The sequence below is a fragment of the Pinus tabuliformis genome, chromosome 4_1, assembly GCF_031772625.1.
Source record: "Pinus tabuliformis cultivar Carrire ecotype Pingquan chromosome 4_1, CPIR1, whole genome shotgun sequence".
Lineage (NCBI taxonomy): Eukaryota > Viridiplantae > Streptophyta > Pinopsida > Pinales > Pinaceae > Pinus > Pinus tabuliformis.
In genome coordinates, this window is record NC_142303.1 from 784,447,837 (window position 1) to 784,474,879 (window position 27,043).

The 27,043-nt window shown below is 35.7% G+C and overlaps 1 protein-coding gene across 1 annotated transcript in view; it reads left to right on the forward strand.

The window, feature by feature from the left end:
• The window catches only part of LOC149178516 (MAP3K epsilon protein kinase 1-like), a 56,748-nt gene extending 40,078 nt beyond the window's left edge, over nt 1-16,670 (forward strand). The window contains 10 exon segments of the mRNA XM_089420371.1: nt 2,315-2,494; nt 2,871-2,954; nt 3,142-3,233; nt 3,345-3,428; nt 3,585-4,507; nt 6,767-7,158; nt 7,262-7,396; nt 14,383-14,789; nt 14,898-15,012; nt 16,212-16,670. Of these exon segments, the coding sequence (XP_089276497.1) occupies nt 2,315-2,494; nt 2,871-2,954; nt 3,142-3,233; nt 3,345-3,428; nt 3,585-4,507; nt 6,767-7,158; nt 7,262-7,396; nt 14,383-14,789; nt 14,898-15,012; nt 16,212-16,388 (2,589 nt within the window). The 3' untranslated portion in view covers nt 16,389-16,670.
• The last annotated feature ends 10,373 nt before the right edge of the window (nt 16,671-27,043 follow it).

A 27,043-nucleotide genomic window follows, 5' to 3' on the forward strand; every position in this document is an offset into this window, starting at 1 on the left:
GCGTTGACCAAAGTCAACGCTGGTCAAACTTCTGCGAAACCCTAGCAGCAGAAAAAATCCTCTTCGTCCTTCCCACGTGTGGCTGAAATTCGTCCTCCAGGTAGCTCGTACTTTTTAGGATGAGAGAGGAAGATGTGAGTTATATTCAAATTCTCTCCAACTTTTCCTGTATATATATCCATCAATGAGGGTGTGTGACACATCTGTTGGGCATGTGAGCCTACATTACAAAACTGGCTGACCTTGCACATATAATTTATTAAGAATAATAAATTCAAAATATAAGTTCTGCTCATCGGATTAAGACTATTTTTATATGGATTTTACACCTCTCAGAAAGAGGAATCCAACAAAAATATTAGCCTCTTAATCTGAGCATCAGAACATGGAGTTTGGACCTAGTTGTCCAAATTTAACACTAGGAAAACAAGTGAAGCCACCTTTTTAGTATGACTTTATGAGATCATTAAAGTCATGTGACTTTTTAGTTACTTTATGAGGTCTAAAAATACATTGTTCTTTTATAATATTAAAGTGACTTTATATTTTAAAAGTGACTATATGGCAAAAATTACATGGTACATCAAGTTATTAAAGTGACTAGAGGGGGTCATTAAAGAAGGGGGAGACATGAGAGAGGGTCAATGTGGGATTAGATCTCCACTCTTGATCAAGAGAAACTAAGATCTAATCTCAGCCCTTGATCTTAGGGATAGGTCTTCTCATCTCTATGGAGACTAAAAAGGGGGAAAAAGGCAAAAGGAGATTCATTCTTCATGTGTAGAGTTGGAGAAGAGGAGAGCAGGAGAGGAGAAGCAAGGAGAAGGCTGAGAAGGCATTTATTTGCAGCAAGGAGAGACCGCATGAATCCCAAGGCTGGAAGGGTGGCATGCAGACTGAGAAGGTACAGAGGTACAGTAGTTCTGACTGCATTTTTCGAGGCAAGTACATGACCAAAAATCGAGAAGACAGAGGTCTGACAGCACAGATTTTGAGGGAGAAATTTGCTGGTCTGAGGCACGAAAATTGAGGACAGAAAAGTCACTGAGGCATGAAAATCGACACTAGAAGTGCTGAACAGTGGCACAATTTTTGAGGGTAGAAGTCTGAACAGTGGCACAATTTTTGAGGGCAGAGATTGCTAGAATGTTGCACAAATTTCTAGGCAGCAGTTCGAATTTCAAGGAGCAGCCCTAAATTTCAAGGAGGGGGCTACATGACAATTTTTTTTACTTCATGCATTAGCCAGGAGTTGGGTGAAAGCAGGGTAGAGCTCAGGCTAGGGTTTTATCCATGCACTTTATTATATCCTAACCAATTTTTTTGCATTTTATCATCATGGTTCATGCTCTTTCTTTTGTTTCTGCTGCATCAACCTCTTAGGGCAAAATTTCCAAGTCCCTACTCAAAAATAAGGAAAACAGGGAAGCAATACTGGTGACAGATAGCATTCAACTTGAAGATGGGATGTGGATACAAGGGACAATTGGAAAGTGCTAAGTCTGGATTACCATGGACACACAACATCATTCAATGCCTCCTATTTGTGCCTGTTCTAGACAGTGGAATGAAAGGTCTCAGGGAAGGTCACACTGGACTAGGGGCAGGGTATAACCAGCAAGGTGAAGCAATGGAAAAAAATGCAACCAAAATTAGTCTATCATCCAATTCAATCTTGTGATCCATACTAGAATGCCCTTAAACATTAAATGAAAACACTTGATTACAAAAATGGCTAATGCACCTTACAATAGATGACCTACCTTCATCTGATGAGTAATCTAGATGTCATAAAGCACTGACCTGAACATGGATGGAGGGCCTTTGAGGCTAGGTATTTATAGATCATCACAGGGGTGTTGGCTGGCAAGCCGATCAGAATAGGATAATTGTTTTTCTCCTAGGTGTTACCCACATGGGTGGGTAACAGGCCTCATGGTTAAGAGCAGGTATTATCTTTTAGGAGGTCACAGTTTCAAATACAGAGCGGTGTAGGGTATGTAGACCTCTATGGTGTGTAGACTTATTGAGTCAAATATCTGCACAAAAGGTGTCCCTTGTCCCACAAACAAGGGATCTCGTACATCAATTTGGTGTCTGGCTAGGCCATGACCTTATTAGATAACTTTGATTATTATTTTCTTGGCCATAAGTATTGTACACTGTAGATTAATAAGGGAATTGCAGGAAAGTGGAAACTGCTTGTATGCCTTGTAAATTATTGTTGTTTGTCATGGTGTTTTCTGTTAATTGGAAATGTTCTGTTCAGTTACATGCCATCTTTTCTGAGCAATATATGTTTTTTATTGCATAGGCTGTAGAAGTCAGCAGATTGATTGGTATGTTGAAGCCAGATAAATCAGAAGATATGATTGTATCAGCATGTCAGAAACTTATTGCGATATTTCAAGATTTCCCAGACCAAAAAATGCTATTTGTCAGCCAGCATGGGCTAGTGCCTTTGATGGAAATGCTGGAAGTAGCTAACAATCGTGTAAGTGCTCTTTTCTTTCCTAGTATAGATGGGCATTCAAAATGGCGGGTAGAATCTAATATTTCATCTGTAAGTTCATTTGCTCCAGATGTCTATGATAACAGTCACTTTGAGAGAAATATTCTGTCAATTTAAGTTTTTGTTTTTTTTCCTACTATAGATGGGCTTCCAGATTGTGAAGGGTAGAATCTACTTTTGCTTCTGTAGGTTTATTTTCCCAAGTGTCTATGACAGCAGTCACTTGAGAGAAATATTTCGTCAACTCACTTTTTGATATTTTAGGCTTTGGCTTCATTTTTCATTTGTCAAATTCAATATATTTGTACTATTTGTAACTTCAATTTAGATGACTTAAAAGAGAGTGATATGGTTGCAGGTTATAGTTTCTGTGCTCCAGATTGTCAATCAGCTTATCAAAGACAATGCACCATTTCAGGAAAATGCTTGCCATATTGGTCTTGTAAGTTTAACTATATTTTGCCAATTATTTCTTGTTGTTTAAGGGTGGTCTATGCTGTCAGGTTGCTGTCCTGGTCCATACACATTATTTTTAGGGTTGGGTGGTTTAGTGGGAAAGTAACAAATTAACTGTGAGTTAAATGTTCGCTACTGGCTAATGCCTAAGGTTTCTGATAATGCCTTTACAGATTCCAGTTGTAATGAACTTTGCAGCATCTGACCACTCAAGAGAAATCCGTATGCAGGCTGCATATTTTGTGCAGCAATTGTGCCAGACAAGGTGTGATATGCTTAATCATATTAGTTTGATATAGCATATCAATCAGTGTTTGTCTTCTATTTATTTAACTGACTGTCGCATTTGCTGCTATCTGTGGTACTCTGTGAACAGTTCGCTGACTTTACAGATGTTCATTGCATGCCGTGGGTTGCCCATATTGGTTGGTTTCCTGGAACCAGACTATGCAAAATACAGGTATGGAGTGTTCACATGGATATGACAGACTATAAGGAACAAGCGTAGTTCACTGAAGTTCTCAGATGATATTGCCAACCATAATTTTAGTCATTTCATTGCGCATTTTACACTGATATGAGAGAATCCTTTTTGTGCTTGGTTGCGTTTCTGCAGGGAAATGGTACATTTGGCAATTGATGGTATGTGGCAGGTCTTCAACCTGCGAAGTCCTACTCCCCGGAATGATTTCTGTCGAATATCTGCTAAGAATGGAATCCTGCTCAGGCTTGTTAACACTCTTCACAGTTTGAATGAAGCAACTCGACTTGCTTCAGCAGGTGGTGGAGGCGCACCTAATTCTGCAACTGATGGTGTTATGCAACAGGCACGGTCAGGTTCTCTTGAGCCATTTCGTCCTTTCTCTAGTCTCCGTGATACATCTCATCCACGCTCTGGTCAGCTTGATCCTACAAAGGTTAGATCTGGACTTGATGCACACCGTTCATCAACAGGGGCTCCAGAATCTTCACAAACATTAACAACACAAGCACAAAGGCTGGATATAAGTCAATCTGATTCGAGATATAGTCCTGGGCAGTTTGAGAAATCATGCACAGCTACAGGAATTTCAGACCCATCAATGGTTAGTAATGCATCAGAGCTTACAGAAAACATTTTGTCCTCCACAGGACAAGAATCACTGTTGTTGCCATCTAAGGATCGTGAACAATTTGAGTTTGGACAGCTGGAGACTTCTCACCTGGAGGCAGACTATTTAAAACAACAACGAGGTGCTCCATCTACCCAAAGAGGTGTCACGGATCAGTCATGGAAACAAACAAATCCTCCCCGTGCTTCAAATGGACTTGTTGGCACTGCCCAGACCTCATCTTCTCAACAAGAGACAGTGCAACCACTCTTAAGTCTACTGGAAAAAGAACCACCTTCTAGGCATACATCAGGCCAGCTTGAATATATTCGTCATCTTTCTTCTGGTCTAGAGAGACATGAAAGTATTCTGCCTCTCCTCCATCATTCATCGGTGGAAAGAAAGGCAAATGGTGAACTGGATATTCTGATGTCTGCATTTGCAGCTGGTAGCATTTCTTGCGTTCTTTTCTTTGTTAATGTTCTTGGGTTTGCTTAGTGGTTAATCCATAGAGAGCCTTTTACTGCAGTGAGTCTAAAATGCTATGTGAGGATTATGTTTTCCATGATATAATATAATCTAGCATTTTGAGGTTATCAGTTTGCATTTTACCTGTGCCTGTTTTAGGCTTTAGCTACTCTAGTCTTTCAATGAGTGCCTTATTGTGCTTTGAAATATAGTCTTGTTCTAAACATCTAGTGATTCTTTAAGTTATTTTGGTTTGCTGTATGAAGAAATTGTTTAAGACATCTTTTCTTTACACTGTTGTACCACACTATAAGCTTCCTTATACTGCACCAGTGTTGCAAACATCTCAATTTTATTGCGAAAAAATCGTGAAATCGCAATTATTGGCTGAAAAATTGGGCAATTTTTTCAAGTGTAAAAAAAACATGATTTTTCATAAACTAAGCAAAAAAATTGGAACTCGATAGACAAAATCGTGATTTAAGTGATATTTTTTGACATTTTTAATTTTTGTATATATATATATATATATATATATATATAAAATTATGCTGATGTTTGCCGATTTTACTGATATCTTCCTGATTTTTACTGATATCTTCCTGATTTTTACAAGTTTCTGGTTTCCTGGACCCTTGCTGATGTTTGCAACATTATACTGCACTGGTGTGACAATATCTTGTTATACCACATCATTAGCTACCTATGCTTTTTGCTGATATGACAATGTTTATGGTTCCGAGTACCATTGATTGTTGCTATTCACTGACAGACTTCTTTGGTATTAGTTCTTTCTTTTGTCTTTCCACTTCACTTCAATGTATTTTGATTGTTATATTCTGAATAATTGCAACTGTAAATGAATCTGAAGGTAACCATCTTACACAAAGCAGAATTATACGTTACCTTTGGTGCTACTGTAAAGGTGGAAGCTTTCTGTATTTCAAATTTCAATTATAATCGATGCTAAAACACATCTCTGGTTGCATACCCTAATGTGTTGACTAAGCTCATTGTGGTATACCATATGGCAGTTCCTTCTCTGTATTGAAATTTGAAAGATCCAAGGAACCTTGCATCATTATCTTATTCCTTTTGCCATTTATTGCAATATGTAATTGAAACTTTACCTAATGGGTCAATAATTTAGGTGCTGTGATTGGTTTTGAGCAAGGTTTGTTATGCTGTAGTTTTAATTTATTTATTAGCCTACATTTCAATAGATAAAATGGTTGATGCATCTTCTTTTACATCAGCGATTGCCCATATGAACTATTTTGAGCTTTATTTCATTACCCCTGCAGATTTTCCTCATGAAGGATTGACATTGGTCTGAAGATTGATGCTTCCATTAAACATTTTAAATGGCAAGCATCCACCACCCATAAAGAGGTGGTAGGCAGCTTACACTGGATGTGTATACCATCCAGCCTTTTTATCTGGTTTTGACAGCCTGACTGCAAAAACAATGGCCCCCTTTCAAGGATGCACCAGCCCCTCTGGCTTCAAGAGGGGTGCTTTCACCAACCCAACTGACCTCTCATGGCTTTGGTTTTCTTCATGCAACTAGGATTCGCTGAAATGCATGGAATAAGCCAATAAGTGAATGCTGTGTTACCTAATGCCTGCTTGACTAATTTTCTTCATCTTTGATAGTCTTTGACAGTCCGTCTAGTGTCCATAATTTTTAAATGAAGTGTAGTTCTTACCTATCAAAACTGTCTTTATTATCTTTTTACTGTACTCTTTTTACAGATCGGAAAGATGTTTTTGGTTCTTATTCTTTTCCTATTAGTAATCTTATCATTCTTCTTACATTGATTCATATTGAAGAATATGGCTATCTGTTGGTTACCATTAGATACAAGCATAACACCGTGAAAACATGCTATCACAGTGGATCTGCACTGTCATGCTATTGTAAAAATTCAATCTTCCAGGCAGTCCCCTCTTTTTAATTCTATCTGAAACATGGCAAATAGGAAGGATAATTAGATTGAAGGATCAGCTATTCTTTTCAATTGTAGGCCTGGTGTTTATTTTTTATGCTTATTGTTTCTATTTCTTTGCATCTTTTCTGGAGCACTGTTTCTCTGTTTCTTCATTTTGTTTTCCTGTGATTATCATTATTTAATTTAGAATTTCTGTCTGCTGGTTTTGGAATAGATAGTCCACTTAAGAAGGTATATTGTAAAAGTGTACATATGGGTTTTGGTGCTGAAATTTTTGAATGTCTCAGATATTTCAGATAATGGAGCTGTTGAATTAACTTCAAAGTTGTCACCAAAATCATATAAGAAGAATGGACCACTGGTGAGCGGAGGTGGGGCAACTGCTGGTGAGGGAGTTGCTTCCACATCTGGTTATGCTTCACAATCAGCATCTGGAGTGCTTTCTGGGTCTGGAGTTCTGAATGCAAGACCTGGAAGTGCAACATCATCAGGTTTACTATCACAGATGGTACCAACTCTCAATGCTGAAGTTGCAAGAGAGTACTTGGAAAAAGTTGCAGATCTACTACTTGAGTTTACTCGAGCAGACACAACAGTTAAGTCACACATGTGCAGCTTGAGCTTACTAATTCGCTTGTTCCAGATGCTTAACAAGCTTGAGTCACCTATTCTTCTAAAGGTGCGTGTTTCATGCAATTTAGTATTTATACTCTTTTGGCTGAAACCATTGGAACTTTGCTCTATTCCATAATTTTATGGCGAAATTTATTCAACTTTTGCAGATATTGAAATGCATCAATCAGCTTTCAACTGATCCAAATTGTTTAGAGTATCTGCAGCGCGCAGATGCCATCAAGCATCTTATCCCTATCCTTGAGCGGCAGGATGGACCTCTTGTTTCTGAAATACATAATGAAGTAAGTTTTTAATTATTATATGAAAAATAGCATTAACTCCACAACACAGTATTAATGTTATGTTGAAGTATGTCAGTGATCATATCTAGGAAGCTGCTAGTCATAATGCTTACCATTTGTAGCCTACATTATCTTGCATATTATTCCTAATATTGTGCTATGCCAGAGATCTCTTGTTTCTGAAATGTATAATGAAGTAGGCTTTAAATATTCTATGGCTTCATAAGCAGCAGTACAATTTAAGTCACCTGTTTTGTGTTCATTTTTTTGACTGCAATGTAATTCGATAAAAGTTTGTTTATGCAAAAATAAGTTTCATAAAGGTCACCAGTAATTTTGATCACACACACTCACACAGTATTTAGCTTATATTGTCAATATACAACTTTTGTAAGTTTCAGTATATATATATATATATATATATAAGACTTGTAAGTTTATGATAAAACTTTCTATTTATATATATGCGCGGGTGCGTGTTTGTGTCTTTATGAATGAATGTATATATAAAATTTAAATCCATTATACATTCATACTTGTATAATTTTACATAGCTTTTTATATATTCCTAAGTTGCACGAAACAGGGAAATGGGTACGAGTTTCCGAAACAGGCACGGGTACGAAACATGACCCCCCCCAAATTTTGGAAACGGGGAAACACAATATATATATATATATATATATATATATATATATATATTAGGACATTTAAGAAATATGTGCAATCATAAAGCATATATGATACATTCTAATTTATTACATTATGATTAAATTGTCAATTGTCAATGCATAAACTATAAGTCTCTAAATTTACATCACATTTACTCATGAATGATCACATAATGAAAATAGCAATATCCAAAATCAGCCACGAGAAATTTCTAATTTCTTGTCTCGTGCTTGATTGGGAGTCTCCTCCTACATAGTCGAACGACCTTAGTGCTCTTGATTAAATACAAGTTCCATACCCTAGTACCCTACGTGCTCTTGATTATTGGGAGTCTCCCTTGCATAGAGGGATTGGTTCTCTTGATTAAATACAAGTTTCATACCCTAGTACATGACAAAATCCAATGGAAACATTGCAATCCCCCAATCCTGAAATCCTGAAAAACAAATGAGTCTGCTGGATTTTGAGTGAGATCTAAAATTCTACTTTCTCCATATGAAATCCAATGAGTGCGAAACCACTCTCAAACATCCTGAGTCATTTCATGGTAATGTTAAAAATTTAAGTAAAAGGATGAAAATGAACTGCATATCAACACTAGGGCGATAGGTTTGAACATTAGGCTGCCCCACTAAAAAATTCTTTTTTTTTAATAACTTGAGAGGTATCTAGAAGCATCCATAAGATATTTTAGTCGCCCAATAAAAAATTAGAAGGGAAAAAAAATAAAAATACAAGAAAAAGTCACGTTAGAAGAGGAAACTCCACCGTATGGCCTGGAAACGTGTTTCCGGCTGTATTGGCCATGTTTCCTCCCCGAGAAACGGGCCAGTACGGTCGGAAATAAGTTTTTAGGCCATACGGTACGAGTTTCCTTGTTTCTGTCTCGTTTCCAGCCGGAAACGGACCCTTCTCCAACGTTTCCTACAACTTAGATATATTCACAGTTTAAATTTAAAACCCATCGACCATATTCCATGTCAACCCTGTTTATCTTGTAATGTATGTGGACCCTCCAGTGTGAAATGTAATTCATTTTTGCTCTAACCTGCAAACCCAAAGCTGCATCGGAACCTGCACACATATATCATCACATTGAAGCATTGGAAGCATGTGGGCACTTTGAATAGAGCTTGCATGTGACAAAGTTTTTTGACATAGCATGCTTGGGTATGAAATCAGGTTGGACTTCCATATTCCAGTGTTGATCCTCCATTTGACACTTAGGAAGGTCGAAGTTCGATATGATGTGATGTTGTTAGGAGTCGAGAAGTCGTGCAAGCTACTACTAAGCTGTCCACGGAAGAACAAGTAGCTGATGAATAAGACAAGCTAAAGCTTGTGGTTATGTCTCCCTAGTTGAGATGGAGTAAGGGACTCGTCCCTAGTTGAGAGGGAGTGGTGATGGGCACTGTGTTCTCCATGTGTCATGCGTTATGGCTAGGACTAACAGTCGTAAGCCTAGTGAAGGCACTGGTAGGGAGAATGGAGGATTGGATAAGCATCTAGGACCGATACTCCTTGAGGATTGGGAATCCAAGATAGGAGTAGTCTCGAGGATCGATACTCTTTGAGGATAGGGTAGGGTATCCAAGATAAGAGTAGTCCTGAGGAGGATCGATATTCTTTGAGGATTGGGAATCCAAGATAAGAATAGTCTTGTAAGGACATACCTGGTGAACATCCAGATGGGGTATGTGCCTTGAGAGGTGGTGGTGGTGGTGTTCAAATATATGCCTCCTAGCATTGTGCTCTAATCTAGTGGAGAGTGAGAGCTTGTTAGTCGAGGCCTTGCATTTTTGTAATTGACAATGTTGGTTATGCTTTGATGATGCTTATCAATCTGAACTCTTGTTATGAGAATATTTCAATTCGAGGGTATCCTCTTATTGTGGTGTGTCATTATGAATCCTCCCTAGTTAAGAGGGAGTGTTGGAAAAGTAACTAGGTTCGGTCTTCATAATTATCATTGTACTTGTTTCAATTATTTCATGTAAAGGCAAAAAGAAGAAAAATAAAATTTATATTATTACTATTTTACTAGTCAAGGCATGTTCTTCATGCTCATAGGGTTTATTGAGTCAAAAGACAAAGAGTCAAAGTCCCATTTGGACTTCTTGTAAGAAAAGTGAAAAATATTTTTATTGCACTCCACAAGACCAAGTCGGCCCTCCATATGGACAAGTCAGCCTGCCCAAAGGACGTGACCCTTCACATAGACAAACAACTATATATTGGCTCCTGTTCTCCTTCATTTTGGCAATCAATTCATTGAGGTTCTGTGGCAAGTTAAAAGGCTTATATGTGAGTTTTCTGTGGCATAGGATCTGAAAAAGAAGTTTTTCTGTGATGTATGACCTGGAAAAGACGTCAATTTCTGAGGCTAGAATATTACAAAGATATGCAAGTTACTAAGACTACTTTTGTGATGATATGCAAGCTAAAGGAATGTAATGTATGTGAAGTGTGAGCCATAGAAGGACTGTAATGAATATGATATGCGAGCTGTAAGAGGACTATAAGATCTCTGAAATGCGAGCTACAAGAAGGACGAGTATCTTTGTGGGACAAGGCATCTAATGGACAAGCTTGTGACAGATTAAGTTGACCATATTGAGGATTAAACATGACAGAGAATGCACGGCTTACTTGGGGCATTTGTGGAGGTATTGGTCTTGGTCTTGGGTCGTGGATATCTCACTTTGATCTGATTCTATAAGAAGAGGAATTTTTTGGGTTTTCCCCCTTGTGGGGTTTTGGCCCTGGCTTGGAGAGCCTAATTTCTTGTGTTCTTTTGTTTTAAATTTTTTTGTGATCTTTAAGTACATTTTGGTAATTGCTTGATGAAGAACACAACATAATAATAAAAAGCCAACAAACACACACAAGTAATTATCATGAAAGATAAATCTACCCTAATCTACAAGCTTAAGGGATTTCTCAACATTTTAGCCACTCAACAAGCATCCTCAATTCTATTCTCAAAACAACCATGTCAACACAGATTTCGGTTCACATTTCAGGTTGATTTTGAGCCTGTAACACGTCTTGATTTTGGGCTAGAACAGGTCTGCAACAGAGGTTTACTTCGGCTTGCAATAGGACTCAAGGATTCAGCTACTTAGAAGTCAGAGGTTTACTCCGGCTTGCAGTAGGACTCAAGGATTCAGCCTGTCTAATTCGGGCCTGTGTTAAGCCTTTGCAATCCTTCCTTGGTAGCTCGGCACCCTTCCTTAGTCAACTCTTCTTTGCTCCTCAACTCGACCTACTTCTTCCTCTATTCAGATCTTCCATGGTATTATTTCAGACCTTATTCCTCACACAACCATCAAGTCGATGCTCAAATAGCCACACGAGTGGCATATATATAGTGTTTGGCATCGTCTTTTTGGGGGCCAATTTGTCTTGGGGCCAGCTTGTCCATTGGCTAGGCCGACTTGTGCAAAGTTTGTGCAAATGCATCTAGATGATAAAATGTCGGTGTCATATTGATGTTCTACAGATCTGCCATTATCATATTCAACTTCTTGTCCAAGAACAATCCCATAAAAGTCTCCTTTGTGTAGTACAGGATGTTTTCTGTTAGAAACTGAATAAGCTTTGCCCCCATCCCTAGCCATATTGTATATCTCATCAAATTTACTGTTATCTTCACAACAGGTTCCCCTCTTAATGATATATCAATTTCACATCTAACCTTAATCTTAACTTTTAACCCGAGGTATGGTGCAAACCCGCCCCTTCTATCGATTATCACAATAATAAGGTCACCTCCATGGCAGTCAACTAGTAAATCACTGCAACATGTGCTCAATGGGAAAGCTCCAATTTCTCTATCATGCAAAGGCCACTAATCATAACACTGGAAAGTTTCACTGGAAATTATTTTTCGCCATCAATCTCAATCGAATCAACTTTGATACCATGTAGAAATTTTGAAAATCAGGCAACTAATGCAACATTTGAAATTTCACCTCGACCTGTAGGTTTCCCAGATCTATTCTCTGTGAACTTTCAGCCTGAGGGCTGATCTGAAATGTTAAATTACAGCAATATATTTCACTTCTCTTAAGAGCAATTTCACCCAACAGCCCAAGAGAATAAATAACATGTATGTATCAACCTTTTGGAGTTGACGTAAATGCTTCTCGAACTGCATTCCTAGCCATTCTAAAGTATCGTGGATCACACAATAGCATCTCAATGAGAGGCACATTTAAGTTTCTTTTGGTTCCCAACCAATTGCTTCATGTGAACTTTCAGTCACTTTTCAACCATAGGAGACAACAATTGAGAAGAAACAAGAAGATATGAGTGCTATCTTTGTAGAGCACTCATCTCAACAAACTCAAGGGTATACTTCTGACGGCACTGGATAAGGCTCTACAGTATACATGAAACCTAAAGTAATTTTTTTCTGTGGGGTAGGGTTTGGCCATGTCAATAAGAACATAGGTTTGAAAACTGCAAGATCCATGAGTTCAGCTAATAGCTGTAAAAGGACTAGTTAACACATTTACCAGCAGCAAGAACAGACAGAGAAGTTAATTCGAATTTTTAAACTAAATAAATAACAGTAAAGCATAGCTAGAAATGGGGTACACCAAAGCAGATAAGTCGCATCAGAGAGTATGGGGTGTTGAGAAATCAAAGATCTTGTTGATTTCTCTGTCATGATAATTACTTGTGAATTTGTTGGCTTCTTTATTAGATTTTATGTTTTCTTTATTCGTCAAATAATTACTAAAAGTACAAAAACATGAAGATCACAAGAGACAAGAACACAAGAAATTAGGCTCCAAGCCAGGGCAAAAACCCCTTGAGGGGGAAAGCCCAAAACAATTCTCTTCTTATAGAATCAAATAAAAGCGAGATGTCCAAGACCCAAGAACCAAGACGAAGACTGTCACACAGACACAAGTCAGCCCTCCATCAAAGATTCTCCACCAATTCAAAGTCAACAAAGTCAACTCTGGTCAAACATCTGAAATCTGGTCATCTCCTGAAATTTCGGCTTCTGTTTTTATGGTCCCTGAAATCTCGGCCCCTGAAATTTCGGGCCTGCAATACCTCAGAAAAATTCGCAGAACTAGGGAGAAAATTCTTCATCTTCTCTCTCCTTTTGTCTTCCTCTCTCCTTCGACTTTGCTAGTTTTTCCTTCGTTTCTTAGCACAGAGATCGATGTACATGATGAGTGAATGAATGGTCTCCAAAGTGGTTGAGTTGCCCTCTATAGATACACATCAGGAGGTTGAATAGGTGGCTTTTGGAGCCCAGGCTGACTTGTTCCCAAGGAGAGCCGACTTGGTCTTGTGGTGACACTTCTGACTCTTTTGACTCTTTTCTTTTTCATACAATAAGTCCAAATGGGACTTTGACTCATGACAAATTTCTTTTGACTCAATAAACCCTAGAAGCATGAAGAACATGCTTGACTAATGAAATAATAATAATTTCTCTTTCTTCTTTTGTTTTTTTTACATGAAATATACAATGACACAAGTACGATGATAATTATGAAGACCGAACCTAGTTACATTTTCCAATATGGGGAAGCTAATAGCTCTCAAATGTAGTTGTAATAAAGACTTCAACACTAAGAGACTACTGAATAATGTCTTCAGGTGAGTGTCTTAGGGTAATGGGGTCTTGGGGGTGGGGCGTGGGAGGGGGCGCGGGGGTTTCCTGGTGGCTTCAAAAGCCTCCCATTGGCACTCAGGATGTCAAAGAAATTGAGACTTTCCTAGCATCCAAAGCCACAAAGAGCCTCCTGAATAATGTCCTCAGCTGATTGGCCTAGGCTAATATGGTCTTGTGAGTTAATCCTTGCTGCCCTCAAAATCATCCCACTGGCACTCAGGATAGATGTCAAAGAAGTAGAGGCTCTCCTAGCATCCAAGCCCAGGGAATCTTTGGTAGTGTTAAAGAAATTATGTATACATTTATGGGATAATACCTTTTGGTGATGCTAATGCCAAGTGTGTCTGACCTTCCTCTGAGCCCTTGGCACACCGCAATTATCCATGTGGCACTGGTCAGGGAACAGTGTCGAAAAGAAGCAGTTATCAGGTTGGGTGTTCAACAGCTTGCAAGAACTGTGTATATGCAACTTGGGTTGCTTTGTTATATGTTGTAGCAGTTATATATTGTTATAATCTTAATCTTAATTTAATAGCCTACTAGCTAGTTGATGATCTTAAAGTGATTTTGTGAGCTTAGTTTGCAGCCAAGATGTGTGTGTGTGTGTGACAACATTACTTGGTCCTAAACTCTGCATTACTAATTCAAGACTGTTGGTTTCATATTTATGAAGGTGCTTAATGCATTATACAATCTTTGTAAAATAAACAAGAGAAGGCAGGAGCAAGCAGCAGAAAATGGCATAATTCCACATTTGATGCGTTTCATTATTACGGATTCTCCCTTGAAGCAGACTGCCTTGCCTTTGCTCTGTGATATGGCTCATGCTTCTCGATATACTAGGGAGCAACTAAGGGTGCACAATGGGCTGGATGTTTATTTGAGCTTACTGGATGATGTGGGCTGGTCAGTTACTGCTTTGGACTCTCTTGCAGTTTGCCTAGCACATGATAATGATCATCGAAAAGTTGAGCAGGCATTGCTTAAGAAGGAAGCTGTGGAGAAGTTGGTCACTTTCTTTCAGTGTTGCAGTGAACAATCTTTTGTCCATATATTGGAGCCATTCCTGAAGATAATCACGTATGCTATCCTCCATTTGCAGCTATTTTGATAGCTTTCCAGTCATTTGTATCTTGTTAATTTTAGCTCAAGCTTTCATTAAACTAATAATATGATACTCTGTTGCAGAAAATCTGCTCGAATAAATACAACATTGGCTGTTAATGGACTAACACCATTACTCGTGGCACGACTCGATCATCAGGATGCCATTGCTCGCCTCAACTTACTTAAACTCATCAAGGTTTGTTTTTTCTTTTTTCTAAAAAGTCTGCAGGAATCATTTTTTTGGCTGTTTTTGCTTAAATTAACTATAGTTTGGCTGGTGAGTTGGTCATGCAAGCAGAAAAGCATTAAGCCATGATGAGAGATAGAGAATGCTCAAAGAAACCAAGTATTGAATGTTGTGATACGTATATGACAGTTTCAAATGAATGTTATTATATTATGGCAAGAATATCTGGGCAAAACTAGTTCTGTTGTCCTTAACTTCCTCTTTCATTTACATCTTTAGTTGCAGTAGTTCATTTTCTGTACAGGGACACTGCATACACACAACCATGTTTGATTAATTTCTTGATATTTTCTCTACCTTAGAGCTTCCAATCATCAAACTTTAGCATTGTTATTGTGCATCCTTGTACCGAGAATGTCTGCAATTGTCTATAGTTAAAGGTTTATAATTCAGTCCATTCTACGATTTCAATGAACAATAGTGAAGTTTCAAACAAAACCATATTTACATTTTCATGCCCTAAAATTGGCATGCCTTCATAATACCCCAGTGGTTACCGCATACTACATTGTAAATGTCGTACTGAAATTCAAAAATATATCTTTTATCTATTTATTATTTATTTTTAGAATCTATCAGTTATCAAATAGAGACATGAACATTGCATTGAGCAGATTTTTTGTATTAACTATAATGATTACAGTGAATAAGAATTTACAAATCTAGGACGAATATAGAAGTAAATATGCTCTAGTTTCTACTAGTAGCCTTGTTTCAGTAGTCATGTTTTTCCGAGGGCTATAGTTACAGCATTATCTGATGAGCAGCAAAGCTTTGAAACATCAATCATGTTTTCATCATCCTCCTTTTCAAAAATGGTATCTCATGTATAGGCAAAATGCATTGGCGGATGTACTGTCTGCAAGATTGCAAATGTCCGAGTATTGTTGATGAGAACAAAATATGCAAACCTTCTCTTTGTTTCATACCCCTTCTTTGTTTCTTGTCATGTCAATAAATTCAAAGATGCTGCATTTGCACTCATAATCTTTTTTATTTTAATCGTTTATTGGTGAATTGCAAAACATTTAATGATTTTGTTCAGTAAATCTAGTTACTGATTTTGTAATGATTGGCAGTATTGGTTTCTCACAAATTGAACTTCAAAGGAGAATGCATGCTTAAAAATTGTATTATGGATGTGGCAGGCTGTGTATGAGCACCATCCTAGGCCAAAACAACTAATAGTTGAGAATGATTTGCCCCTCAAACTTCAAAGCCTTATCGAAGAACGAAGGGATGGTGAGCGCTCTGGAGGTCAAGTGCTTGTGAAACAAATGGCAACTGCCTTGCTAAAAGCTCTGCACATCAACACTGTTCTCTGAGGATATTATTTCTGCTGCTTATCTTATTTCTCAATTGGGAATAAGATGTAGTCTTGGCATATGTAAATTGTATGATTTCATGTATTTTTGTTTGTGAAAAAAGAAAGAATATAAAATTTTTGTAGGTGAGAATTAAAAATGCGGCGCATCATTGCTTTTGTTGTTGATAGCCCCTGTAAAAAGAAACATCTTTTGTGAATATTTAGGTGTTAATATTGTTTTTCCTTCTGCTCTTCATGTATCAACATTGCTGAATTATTCGACGATCAGGTTCCTATGTGATGTAATTTTTTCATGTAACATAGATGGTTTTCATGAGCATTTCATTCAAAGGAATTCCTTGTCAATTCAAGACATTGCTTTTGTTCGAATGCTTAGTTAAAACTACGCACTGATAAAAATATGCAATCGTAGAGACGAATAAGATTCATAAATAAGCAAGTTTATTCCTTTGTGTAATCAAAGTTGAGGCTGTCTCCCTGTTTCAGATGTATTCTTATTACATTTTCACTTACGGTTGTTTATGTTTGCATATATATTAATGGCAACTTATAACACTCAAGCCTATAGAAGGCATTCACTTTCATCATTTTAGATATCATGTTTCCAATTATTCTAAATATGATCAGTGTTTACGAGGTTTAATTTAGAGCAATAATGATTCTTGTTTTGATCAGAAGGACTAACTGGACAAGACAGGATATTTGTAAGAGGCGCTGTATTCAATGTTATTGGGCAATCCAACTAATGTATTCGGCACTGAAGATTTTGCAACCTAAAACATAAGATTAATGGGCTCTATGGGCTACATTCAAGTAAAAAATTACTACATTTAATGATTAGTGGAGTCTATCTCGCATGGCCTCCACTAAAAGCAATTGACACAAGAAACCCTCTTTAAATTGAAGTTGAAGGGCATATGCACATTGTATGCATCTAGCGAGAGTGAGAGAGTATAGGTAGGTGTTCTACAAACAATATTTATTAAATTTCGTTGCGTGAAAATTAAATTCCTTGTCAATTCAAGCCATTGCTTTCGTTTGAGTCTTAGTTAAAACTATGCGCTAATAAAAGGATCAAGTCTAGAAACTCAACACAGATTCATAAATAAAACCAAGTTTGTTTCTTTGCTTAATTGAAGTTGAGACTGTCTCTATGGTTCACATATATTCTGGTTACAATTTTATTCATAATTGTCCATGTTTGCATATACATAAATGGTCACCTATAATACACAAGCCTATAGAAGTCATTAACGCTCATTGTTTTAGGTATCATGTTTCCATTTGTACTAAATATGATCAGTGTTTATGAGGTTTTATTTAGAGCGATAATGTTGATTGTTGTTTGACCAGAACTAATTTGACAAAACAGGGTATCTGTAAGAGGTGCTGTGTTCAATTTTATTCTAAACAATCCTGCATTCTAAACCCCATGATATATGGGCTCTTATGTACTACCATCCAAGTCAAAAAACACTGCATTTAATGGTTATTGGAGTATATATTGCATGGCCTCCACTAAAAGCAGTTGACAGAAGAAACCCTCTTACTTTGAAGTTGAGAGGCATACGAGGGGGAGACTATAGGTGGGTATTTTATTAACAATATTTAGTTTTTATTGTATGTAAAATAATCTGCCATTAGTCATGGTCATAGGTATTTACGAGAGAAGGGCGACACTGCATAATATGAACGGTCATATTGACTCAAGTTGCAGACTGATTCAAGATAGTAGATTTTTGATTAAGGATATACGGAAGATGCATCATATTAATAACTGAAGGCAAGGCTGGGAGTTGTCATCTACAATTTTTTTTTTTGGAAATCATAATGTTTGGCTGACGTATCTATAACTGTTACTTATTTGATTGAGCAAGAAAGAATGAAATACTGTGTAACTTAAAATGCATAATATAAAAATTAAATGTGGCAATAAACGATACTCTAAATGTTCACCCTATTTATATGTGGTGATCAACCTCAAAACTGAAAATCATGAAATCAAATATTTTAGTCAATGGAAATTAGATGTCAGTTGCATCTCAGTTCTTCGTGGCGTAGACAACAACGGTTTAACGTATAATCATAATTCAGATCTTCCAAAGTTTGTTTCCTACTGGAACAGGGATATTTTGGATATTTTGTATTGTTTGTTGCCTTAGTTAAACAAGGAAACTTTTATTATGAAATGTGACAGAAACATCAGTTTTGAAATTCGATTCTACTGCACATATGAATGAACCCAACAGCCCATTCATAATAAAATAGTCGAAGACAAATAATTCACGATGGGTAAGAAATATTTGTCGATATTGATATGAATGCAATTATCATTATAATTGTGAGGCACCTTATTTATTCAACTTTGTGGTAAGGGAGACACATTTCCATATGGTGCTAATTAATCATAACAAAGTTGAAGGGAGTCACCCTTCCCTATGGTGCTAATTAATCATAATTTATTTTAGCATTATAATAATTATAACTTTGACTACATTCAAAAATTACATAGAGACTTTATTATTTGAAAATGCATTTGTTTTTTTAGTAATGATACCATTTAAATAATTAAGAAATATTAATACTTATTTATTCAACTTTGTGGTAAGGGAGACACATTTCCATATGGTGCTAATTAATCATAACAAAGTTGAAGGGAGTCACCCTTCCCTATGGTGCTAATTAATCATAATTTATTTTAGCATTATAATAATTATAACTTTGACTACATTCAAAAATTACATAGAGACTTTATTATTTGAAAATGCATTTGTTTTTTTAGTAATGATACCATTTAAATAATTAAGAAATATTAATAAATAATTTAGTAATGATACCATTTAAATAATTAAGAAATATTAAGAAATAATTAAGAAATATTAGGCATAGTTTATGAATCAACCCTGGCTTATTAGAAGTCATTCTATTTAGAATGTGATTTTACCTTTAATTAAAAGCAAAGACGGATTTAAATTATTTTATTTTCCTTGTAACCTTCATCTTTCAACCTCTCTTGTGGTGGTTTTCTTTTTGAGGAAATGAGATAAGAAATTTTCAAATCTTCAAATAGATGTTGCCTTGCAATAGGGTTGATTATTTTGTTGAATTTTCTGTTGATAAAACACTAGATTTGGACTCTAATTTTGTTTTTTTTTTTGAATTTTTTTTTTTGAAAATGTAAGTTATATGTTAGGGTTTGGATAGAAAAGTGTTGGTAAGTGTGCCATGATATTTGTGATTGGATGTTGATAAGGCATCTTTTAATTGGTTTCTTCTTAATCCCATTTTTTTGATATTTTGGACACTTTTAATTGAGTATTAAATTGTCATCGTCTATTCATGTCCTTTTGTTAGTTAACACTATTTCACAATGGATTTTTTAACATAGATTGATTTTGTAATGTTTTTTTATCCAAAATATTTCTCATATTTTTTAAAAATATTATTGATTTAATTTTGTTAATGCATAACTGCTCACTATTTTTGGGAATGATTATTTCTTTTCACTCTATTCATTTGAGGTTGAATTGATTTTGTGTTTTTTTGGGTGAACAATTTTCTTATCCTTGTTAGTCAATTACTTTTTCTTAGGAGCTTGTTTACTGTGTTACAAATCTTAATTACATTGGGTCACAATTGGTAGTTGATCCTTGACGTGCAAATTATTAGTAATTTTCTTTTATTCTTGTAATCAGCTTTTTGATTTGTTTAGCTTGTCATCATGTGCTCCAATTTACTTTGTAATAAATATCATATTGAATATTTTATTAGCATTTCCAAGACATTTGATTTTATATATATATATATATATATATATATATATATATATATATATATATATATATATATATAAAAAGATAGGTTTTTATTTTATAAAGGAGTTATCTTTGTTCCTCCTAACTAGGATCCATTTCATTATCATCATCAAAAAAATCTATATTTTCTTATATTGAGAATGCTCCTTGGGACACAAACAAGATGGATCTTAATGATGACTTTAATGGGACCACTTTGAGTTTATACAACTTATTTATTACTGCGGTATTTCTTGGACTTCTTTTACACTTTTGTAGATTCATATTTATAATACTTTATTTATAACATTTGATTATGGTGTCTTGTAAAAGTGGTATTTTATTCATGACTTGCAAATTACAAATAAATTTATGTGATTCTTCTATTTGTGTTTTGAATTCATTTGCTTGGTTTAGTTGTTCTTCCAATTTACATTGTATTAGATGCTTTCATGTCGAAGATTTGTCTAAGTACATCTAACAAATAAATAAATATTTATTCTTTGAATGACTCCCTAGTTTATGAGTTAAGATATTAGATAATTCATATCATCAAATGCTTGAATTTTAATTGTTGTTTTATTAACTCTTTTGGAGCAAGGATCATTAAAAACCTTACGTAACTAAGTAAAATAAGAACCAACTACAATTGCTCTTGAAAGAGATTTGAAATTGATAGAGAAGGTATGTATAACTTCTTCAATTGTGTTGAAACACTTATAATGGGATTTGAAGCTTGAGTTAAGGGTAACCATACTTTAATAAAGGCTACAAATGATTGGCTATATTTTTTATTCTCACTACCTTGAGAACTACCTTTATAGGTTCATCTACATAGTGATACAAATTGCTTCAAGTTTCAAACCAAATAAGCATTGCAAGAAGACTAAAGGAGATATCACTATGCACCCCATGTTTGGTTGGACTCCTAATGAAGGATTCAAGTAATCGATTTTCCAAAGGATAGGGATAAAATGCATTGAAGCACAAACATCTATAAATGGATATTTTAAGAAAAATAACAATAAGAAAGTAATACTTTTGTGACAACAAAATACATATTTGGGAAAAATAACATTAATTTTGCAAATTGTACTAGACTACAATTCCAAAATGAGAATATATATAAATGATAGACTATTCAATGTAAGGTAAAGGCTCGAGAAAGGAAAAACGACGTTGCAAAATGTAGGACTAACTTAATGTAAAAATAAGACAAACATAATGTGCCTACTCATGACATTCTCAATATTCTTGATAGGGTCTTTCTCCTCTCTATTCTCCCCCTATCTCGCGTTTTCCCCTTAAAACAATCAATCACAGTCTCAAGTAGAATAGATTGGGGAAATCTCCTTTGGGGATGAGTGGTCAAGGACCCATTTAAATTTGTTTAACAAGGTCCCATGTTTAATGCTTGTAACAATTCAACTCATTGGCTTGCATACCTTGTTAGGAACTAAATTTGTGTTGACAAGGCAAATGATCTTGTGCAATGAGTAGGTATTGGTATTTGAGATGATGTTGCATTAAGGTATCCTTTCCTTCACATGACCTTTAGATTATGTAGGGCTTCCCTTTGGATGTGCACGATGCCATTGATATGGGCATTTGATGGAAGAATGTGAATTACTTTTATGTAGGAATGAATGTGCTAGAAAGTCATTAAGTTTGGAAAGTGGTAAAGGTTGCATCAAGGTTTCCAAGGGCTAGTCAAGTTGGGTAGTCGCCTACCCCAAAAGTAGTCAATTAGAGAAATTTAACCCTGAGAGGGATTGTTGGAACATGTGGGAAACCTCATGTCTTAGAACCTTTTATAAAAAAGGATGGCCGTGCTTCTCAAGATTCTTAATTGGAGTCTTTGATATTATCAAATCCTATCTTTGAAATCCCACCAAAATCAACAATTCAGATGATTTTGGTAAGTCGTTGAATGGTGCCATTCCTCTAAATCTACATTTTCCATTTAAAATGGTACATATATGGGTTCTTGGAACTGTGTGGAGATGGATTTTGAAATTGATAAAGGTAAGGGTTTTATTTGTAGGGGATCAAATGTTCTAAACAATTTTGACAATGTATTTATATCCCTTCCTAAAAAGACAAGGTATGGGCCAATTCACTGGTTTACACTTGTCAGACACTGGGTACTATATTTACTAAATAGAATTCCTAATTTGAATAGTTTTAAAATCAAAAGCCTATTGGTTTTTAATCATGATTATATTTAAAAGTAAACATATATATTCTACTTAAAAGAAATAAGCATATATATTCTAAGAATTCAAAGTAATAAACATAGCATCCAAAGGTCACAAGTAAATGGTTTCATCTTAAATACTCGACTAACTACTACCACTATGAACTCAAATTCAATATGTCGCTCAACCTGAAATAACACTATCAATGAATAAAATCAATTGTAGAATCACACATGCCTTGTAATCAAATTTAAATCATGTGTATTTCTTATCCTTGTATGCTATACAATCTATAAAAAGTAGAAAATGATTACAAGGAAAGAAATTGCATCTAGTAATTAAAAAAGTTCTTAAAAAGATGAGAACATACAATACCTTACCTCTAGAGTAGGCCCCCCCAAAGGTTTCAAGCTATGAAGTTGAATCGCATAATCAAATCAATGCATTATTTTCTACTCATACATAATAAACATAGTTCTAAACTTGTTTGTCATTGCTCAAATGGTAATAGAATGCAAGACTATGATATCAATCCCCCATTAGAGTGGTGGTGATCTTCGTTTATAATCATGATTCAAATTCTATTTGCTTAAAAAAGTAGTGACAAACCCTATTTGTGTGAGAAGATCCTTGTTTTAGTTGTACATTAAGAATTCAAAGAATAGTGATCTAAGAGTGATCGCAACCTCATTTGGGATCAAATTCACAAAAAACAACAAACTTCCTCCTAGATCTTAAGTACGAATAGCAACTATCATTACTATGTATGCAAGTTGGAATATTGAACTAGCAGTTTGTTTATAAATCCATTGAGTTGGAGCAAAGTTTGTTATAAATTCCTTGAGCAATAGTAAATGCTTTGTCTCTATTTGCAAGGAATTGACCTTTTGATGCACCTTGGGTTCCTTCTTGTCGTAAACTGAGTCTATCATGGAACCTTTGCTTTTCCTATTGAGCGAGATATGGAGACACACTACATAATCCTTAGCGGTGTTTATTCATGCTAGTGAGCAACAGTAAGTAAACACAAAAGTCACAAAGTAATCGCATTAACCCTTACCTAAATTAATTATATATACACGAAAAGGATTAAAATGTAATCCAATGTACCTTACAACATTCAAAAGGAAGAGTGAACAAAATTACCAATAAAACGATAAATGTGAACTCAAAATGAGAACTCTAGAAAAAAAACCCAAAAAAAGCATGAAAAAACAGCGCGAAAACGAAAAGTGTTGATGTTGTGTCAACATTTTTTTTGGTAAATTTTCAACGTTTTTTAAAAATGGTAGTGAAAACCATTTAGTTTTTTTTGCCAAAAAAACCCTGAAAATGAAAAGTTTTGATACTGGAATAATGTTTTTTTTCTTCAATCGAGGTACTTTTTCAACGTTTTTTTATCAATGTCATTAAAGATAAAATATCATGACTCCGAAAAATCTTAAATTTCAACGGTTTTCAAGAATAACATTAAAGATAAAATATCACATCTCTAAAAGACCTTAAAATTCCAACAATTTTCAGCTATGGTGTTAAGGATAAAATACTTATAAATGTTTTCAACCATAGCATTAAAGATCAAATATTATGACTTAGGAAAACTTTAAAATTTTGACAATTTTTCAATCATGGAATTAAAACCAAAGATCGTGACTACAGAAAACCTTAAGTTTCCAACATATTTCAACCATGACATTATGGAAAATTAATGACAAAAAAAACTTTAAAAATGAACACCTAAATGAAAGAGTCAATGTACCATGAGTAATTTCTTTTTTAAATACTAAAAGTATAGTTATTTTAAAATCTTAGCCTAAGACAACTTGACACATATCAACAAAAATTTAAAACTCAACCATCAAATTGACACGCAGTGTAGGTGAACTTGACCCATTGCAATGAAAACTTAAAAACCAACTTTGAAATTGACACATTTTGGGGGTGGACTCGATCCATTATAACAAAAACTTTAAACTCAACTATCAAGTTGACACATAATGGGGTTGAGTTGCTATTTGAGGATTGAAACGGATCAGAGAAAGAAAAAAAAACAAAACAACACAAAAATACAAAACAAAAAAATAAAAATGAAAAATGCAAAACAAAGAAACAAAAAATATATATAATATCGAAAAAACTTAAAACTAAAATAAAACAAAACAAACAAAAAGATCAAAGAAAAAAAAAATTAAACCCAAAAAATATAAAATATAAGAGAATAAATGAAAAAACAAGAAAACGTTTCTAAAAGAATGAAAAAAATTAACACCAAATAAATAATACGTAATTGGATAATTAAAAAAAACAATAAAATAAAAAATTCAAAATAATAATAATAATAATAAATTCAAAATATTAATAAAAATTGAAAAAAAAAATAAAACAAAATACAAAAACATTTTTAAATTTAAAAAAATGAAACCCCGACCCAACCACCCGAAGGGCCACAGGCTACCCTTGGGAAGTTGGGGGGCCATGTCGATTCATGTAGTTCCGGGCCTCCTTGCTCGCAACCCCTCGGGCGACTAGGGGGCATCTGTATCTGCTTTTTATTTTTATGTTATTTATGTTATTTTTTATTTTTATTTTTCAATTTTTTTAAAGTTTTTATTTTTATTTATTTTTTTATATTTTTATATATATATTTTTTTGTATGTTTTATTTTATTTTTTAAATTAATTGTATTTTTTTAATTTCTTTTTAATGTATGTTTTAACTTCTTCCTTTTTGTTTTTGGTTATTTTTACTTAAAATTTTATCTCAATTATTTTTTGGAAAAAAAATTGTCATCATTTTTTATAAAATTCATAAAAATTTCGTAAAATTTGTTATTTTTTCCAACTATTTTTATTCGATTTTTTCGTAAAAAAATTATTTAACATGTCATTTTTAGTGAAAATACGTATGTTTTTAATTATATCTATACGCAAAATGTGTATTTTTTGCCTAGTGTTTAAAATTATTATTTTTTAGTGAAAATTATTTTGTGTAGATTTTTTTTTGTAAGTCGAAGTTTTATTCATTCATCAAAAAAGGAGTACATCAGTTTCAAAATGCAGGTAGTCTCACCCCAACCAAGTTTGTTGACTACTGCGATCAACATATGGCAAAGAAACAAAGAACAACTAGACACACAATTCACAACTTAAGGGGCCAAAAGCACCAGAAAACATATAAAACAAGTAAAACACTTGTAACCATGATCAATCATTTAAAGTAATTGAAGCAGGATTGTCCAGAGCAGTCCTTAGAGGAGGAGAGCGGAAGGAGCATTGTACATGTTCCTCGAAGTGCGTCAGCCATGACTCCAGCGTCTCCACCTTTATTAGCAAATTATGATTGTGCCATACCACCACGACCCGTTCCCGAACATGACATTGGAATTAATGCATCTTGCTCAACGTAGCAACGAAAACTACATGTTCTTCCCGTCGCACCCTCTTCGAGATTTCCAGGCGGTCTAGTATAGACTGGATCAAATCTCGACAGTTATCCAAACAACAATGATGATTTGTCATGCCTCCACGCTCAGGTTGTGTTGCTCTCCCCTGGCTACCAGTGCCCCTTCATCATGTCCCTCCACCCCTCTTCGAATTCTGTCAGGTGCTCCTCGCATGACTAGCTGGTGGACCACCACGACCAGCCAACGAACCACCATGACCACCACGAGCCCCGGAAGTCACCCGACCCGCTCTGCCAGCGGTGCGACCACCCCGACCAGAGATTGTAGATGCTTCTGCTACCATTGTCACCTGCAAATGAGATCCCCACCCTCTCGGACTGGTTGAAATTCGCTTGGTCGGAGGGAGGGAACGAGAATTGCGTGGCTCCAGACACATTGCATCAAGGCTATCGTCACCAAGAAAAGACGGAAGGTGAAAGAAATGGCTAATCCACACCTGAATAATGACTACATGGAAGCCCCCCAACCACACTAGAAGAGCATTAACTAGCCCGACAAGGGTAGCTACCAGATACCAAGAACCCATACCAACGTTGGAACTATTAACCAACAATTCGGATGCCCCAGCCCCTCGTAGGCATAACACTAACAAGAAGCCCTAAGAGTAGACAACCCATCACCATGGGAGACCTTTACAGATGTGGAACCCTAGGGGAGAGTCACTCAGAAGAGGAAACTTGCTACCTTGAAGATATAAAAGAGAGCCAAAAGCTCAAATACCCAACCACCCACTACCAAGCTCACAGGTTGATCCAATTACTGTGTGTCAAGCCCTTATCCTTTTCAGAGAAGCCAGAGGCCACCCACGAGAAAATAAAACAACCAATTCAATAACCCTAATGCTAAGGAGGGGGCATCGACAACGAAAACGCCACCAGTCCCAGGCAGGATGCCATACACAAAGGTTCACACTGCTATCTGAGCTTGAGCCTCGACCAAAAAACCACCACAATAACAAAATCACTTGTCATAACAGAGGTTCGCCACCTTCCATATACCCTCGACGATCATTCGCTCCCTCTCCCAACAAGGTGATGGGAAATTCACACACCCGACATTAACGATATATGTACTAAGAACACTGTGAGAGGATGAGGAGGTCGGCCCCCACACAACCAACCAGGTGTTTGAGATCATCGTCCCCGCGTAGGAGTGATTGCCTTGTTTATCAACCCCATTGGGGATTGTGTATTGAAAT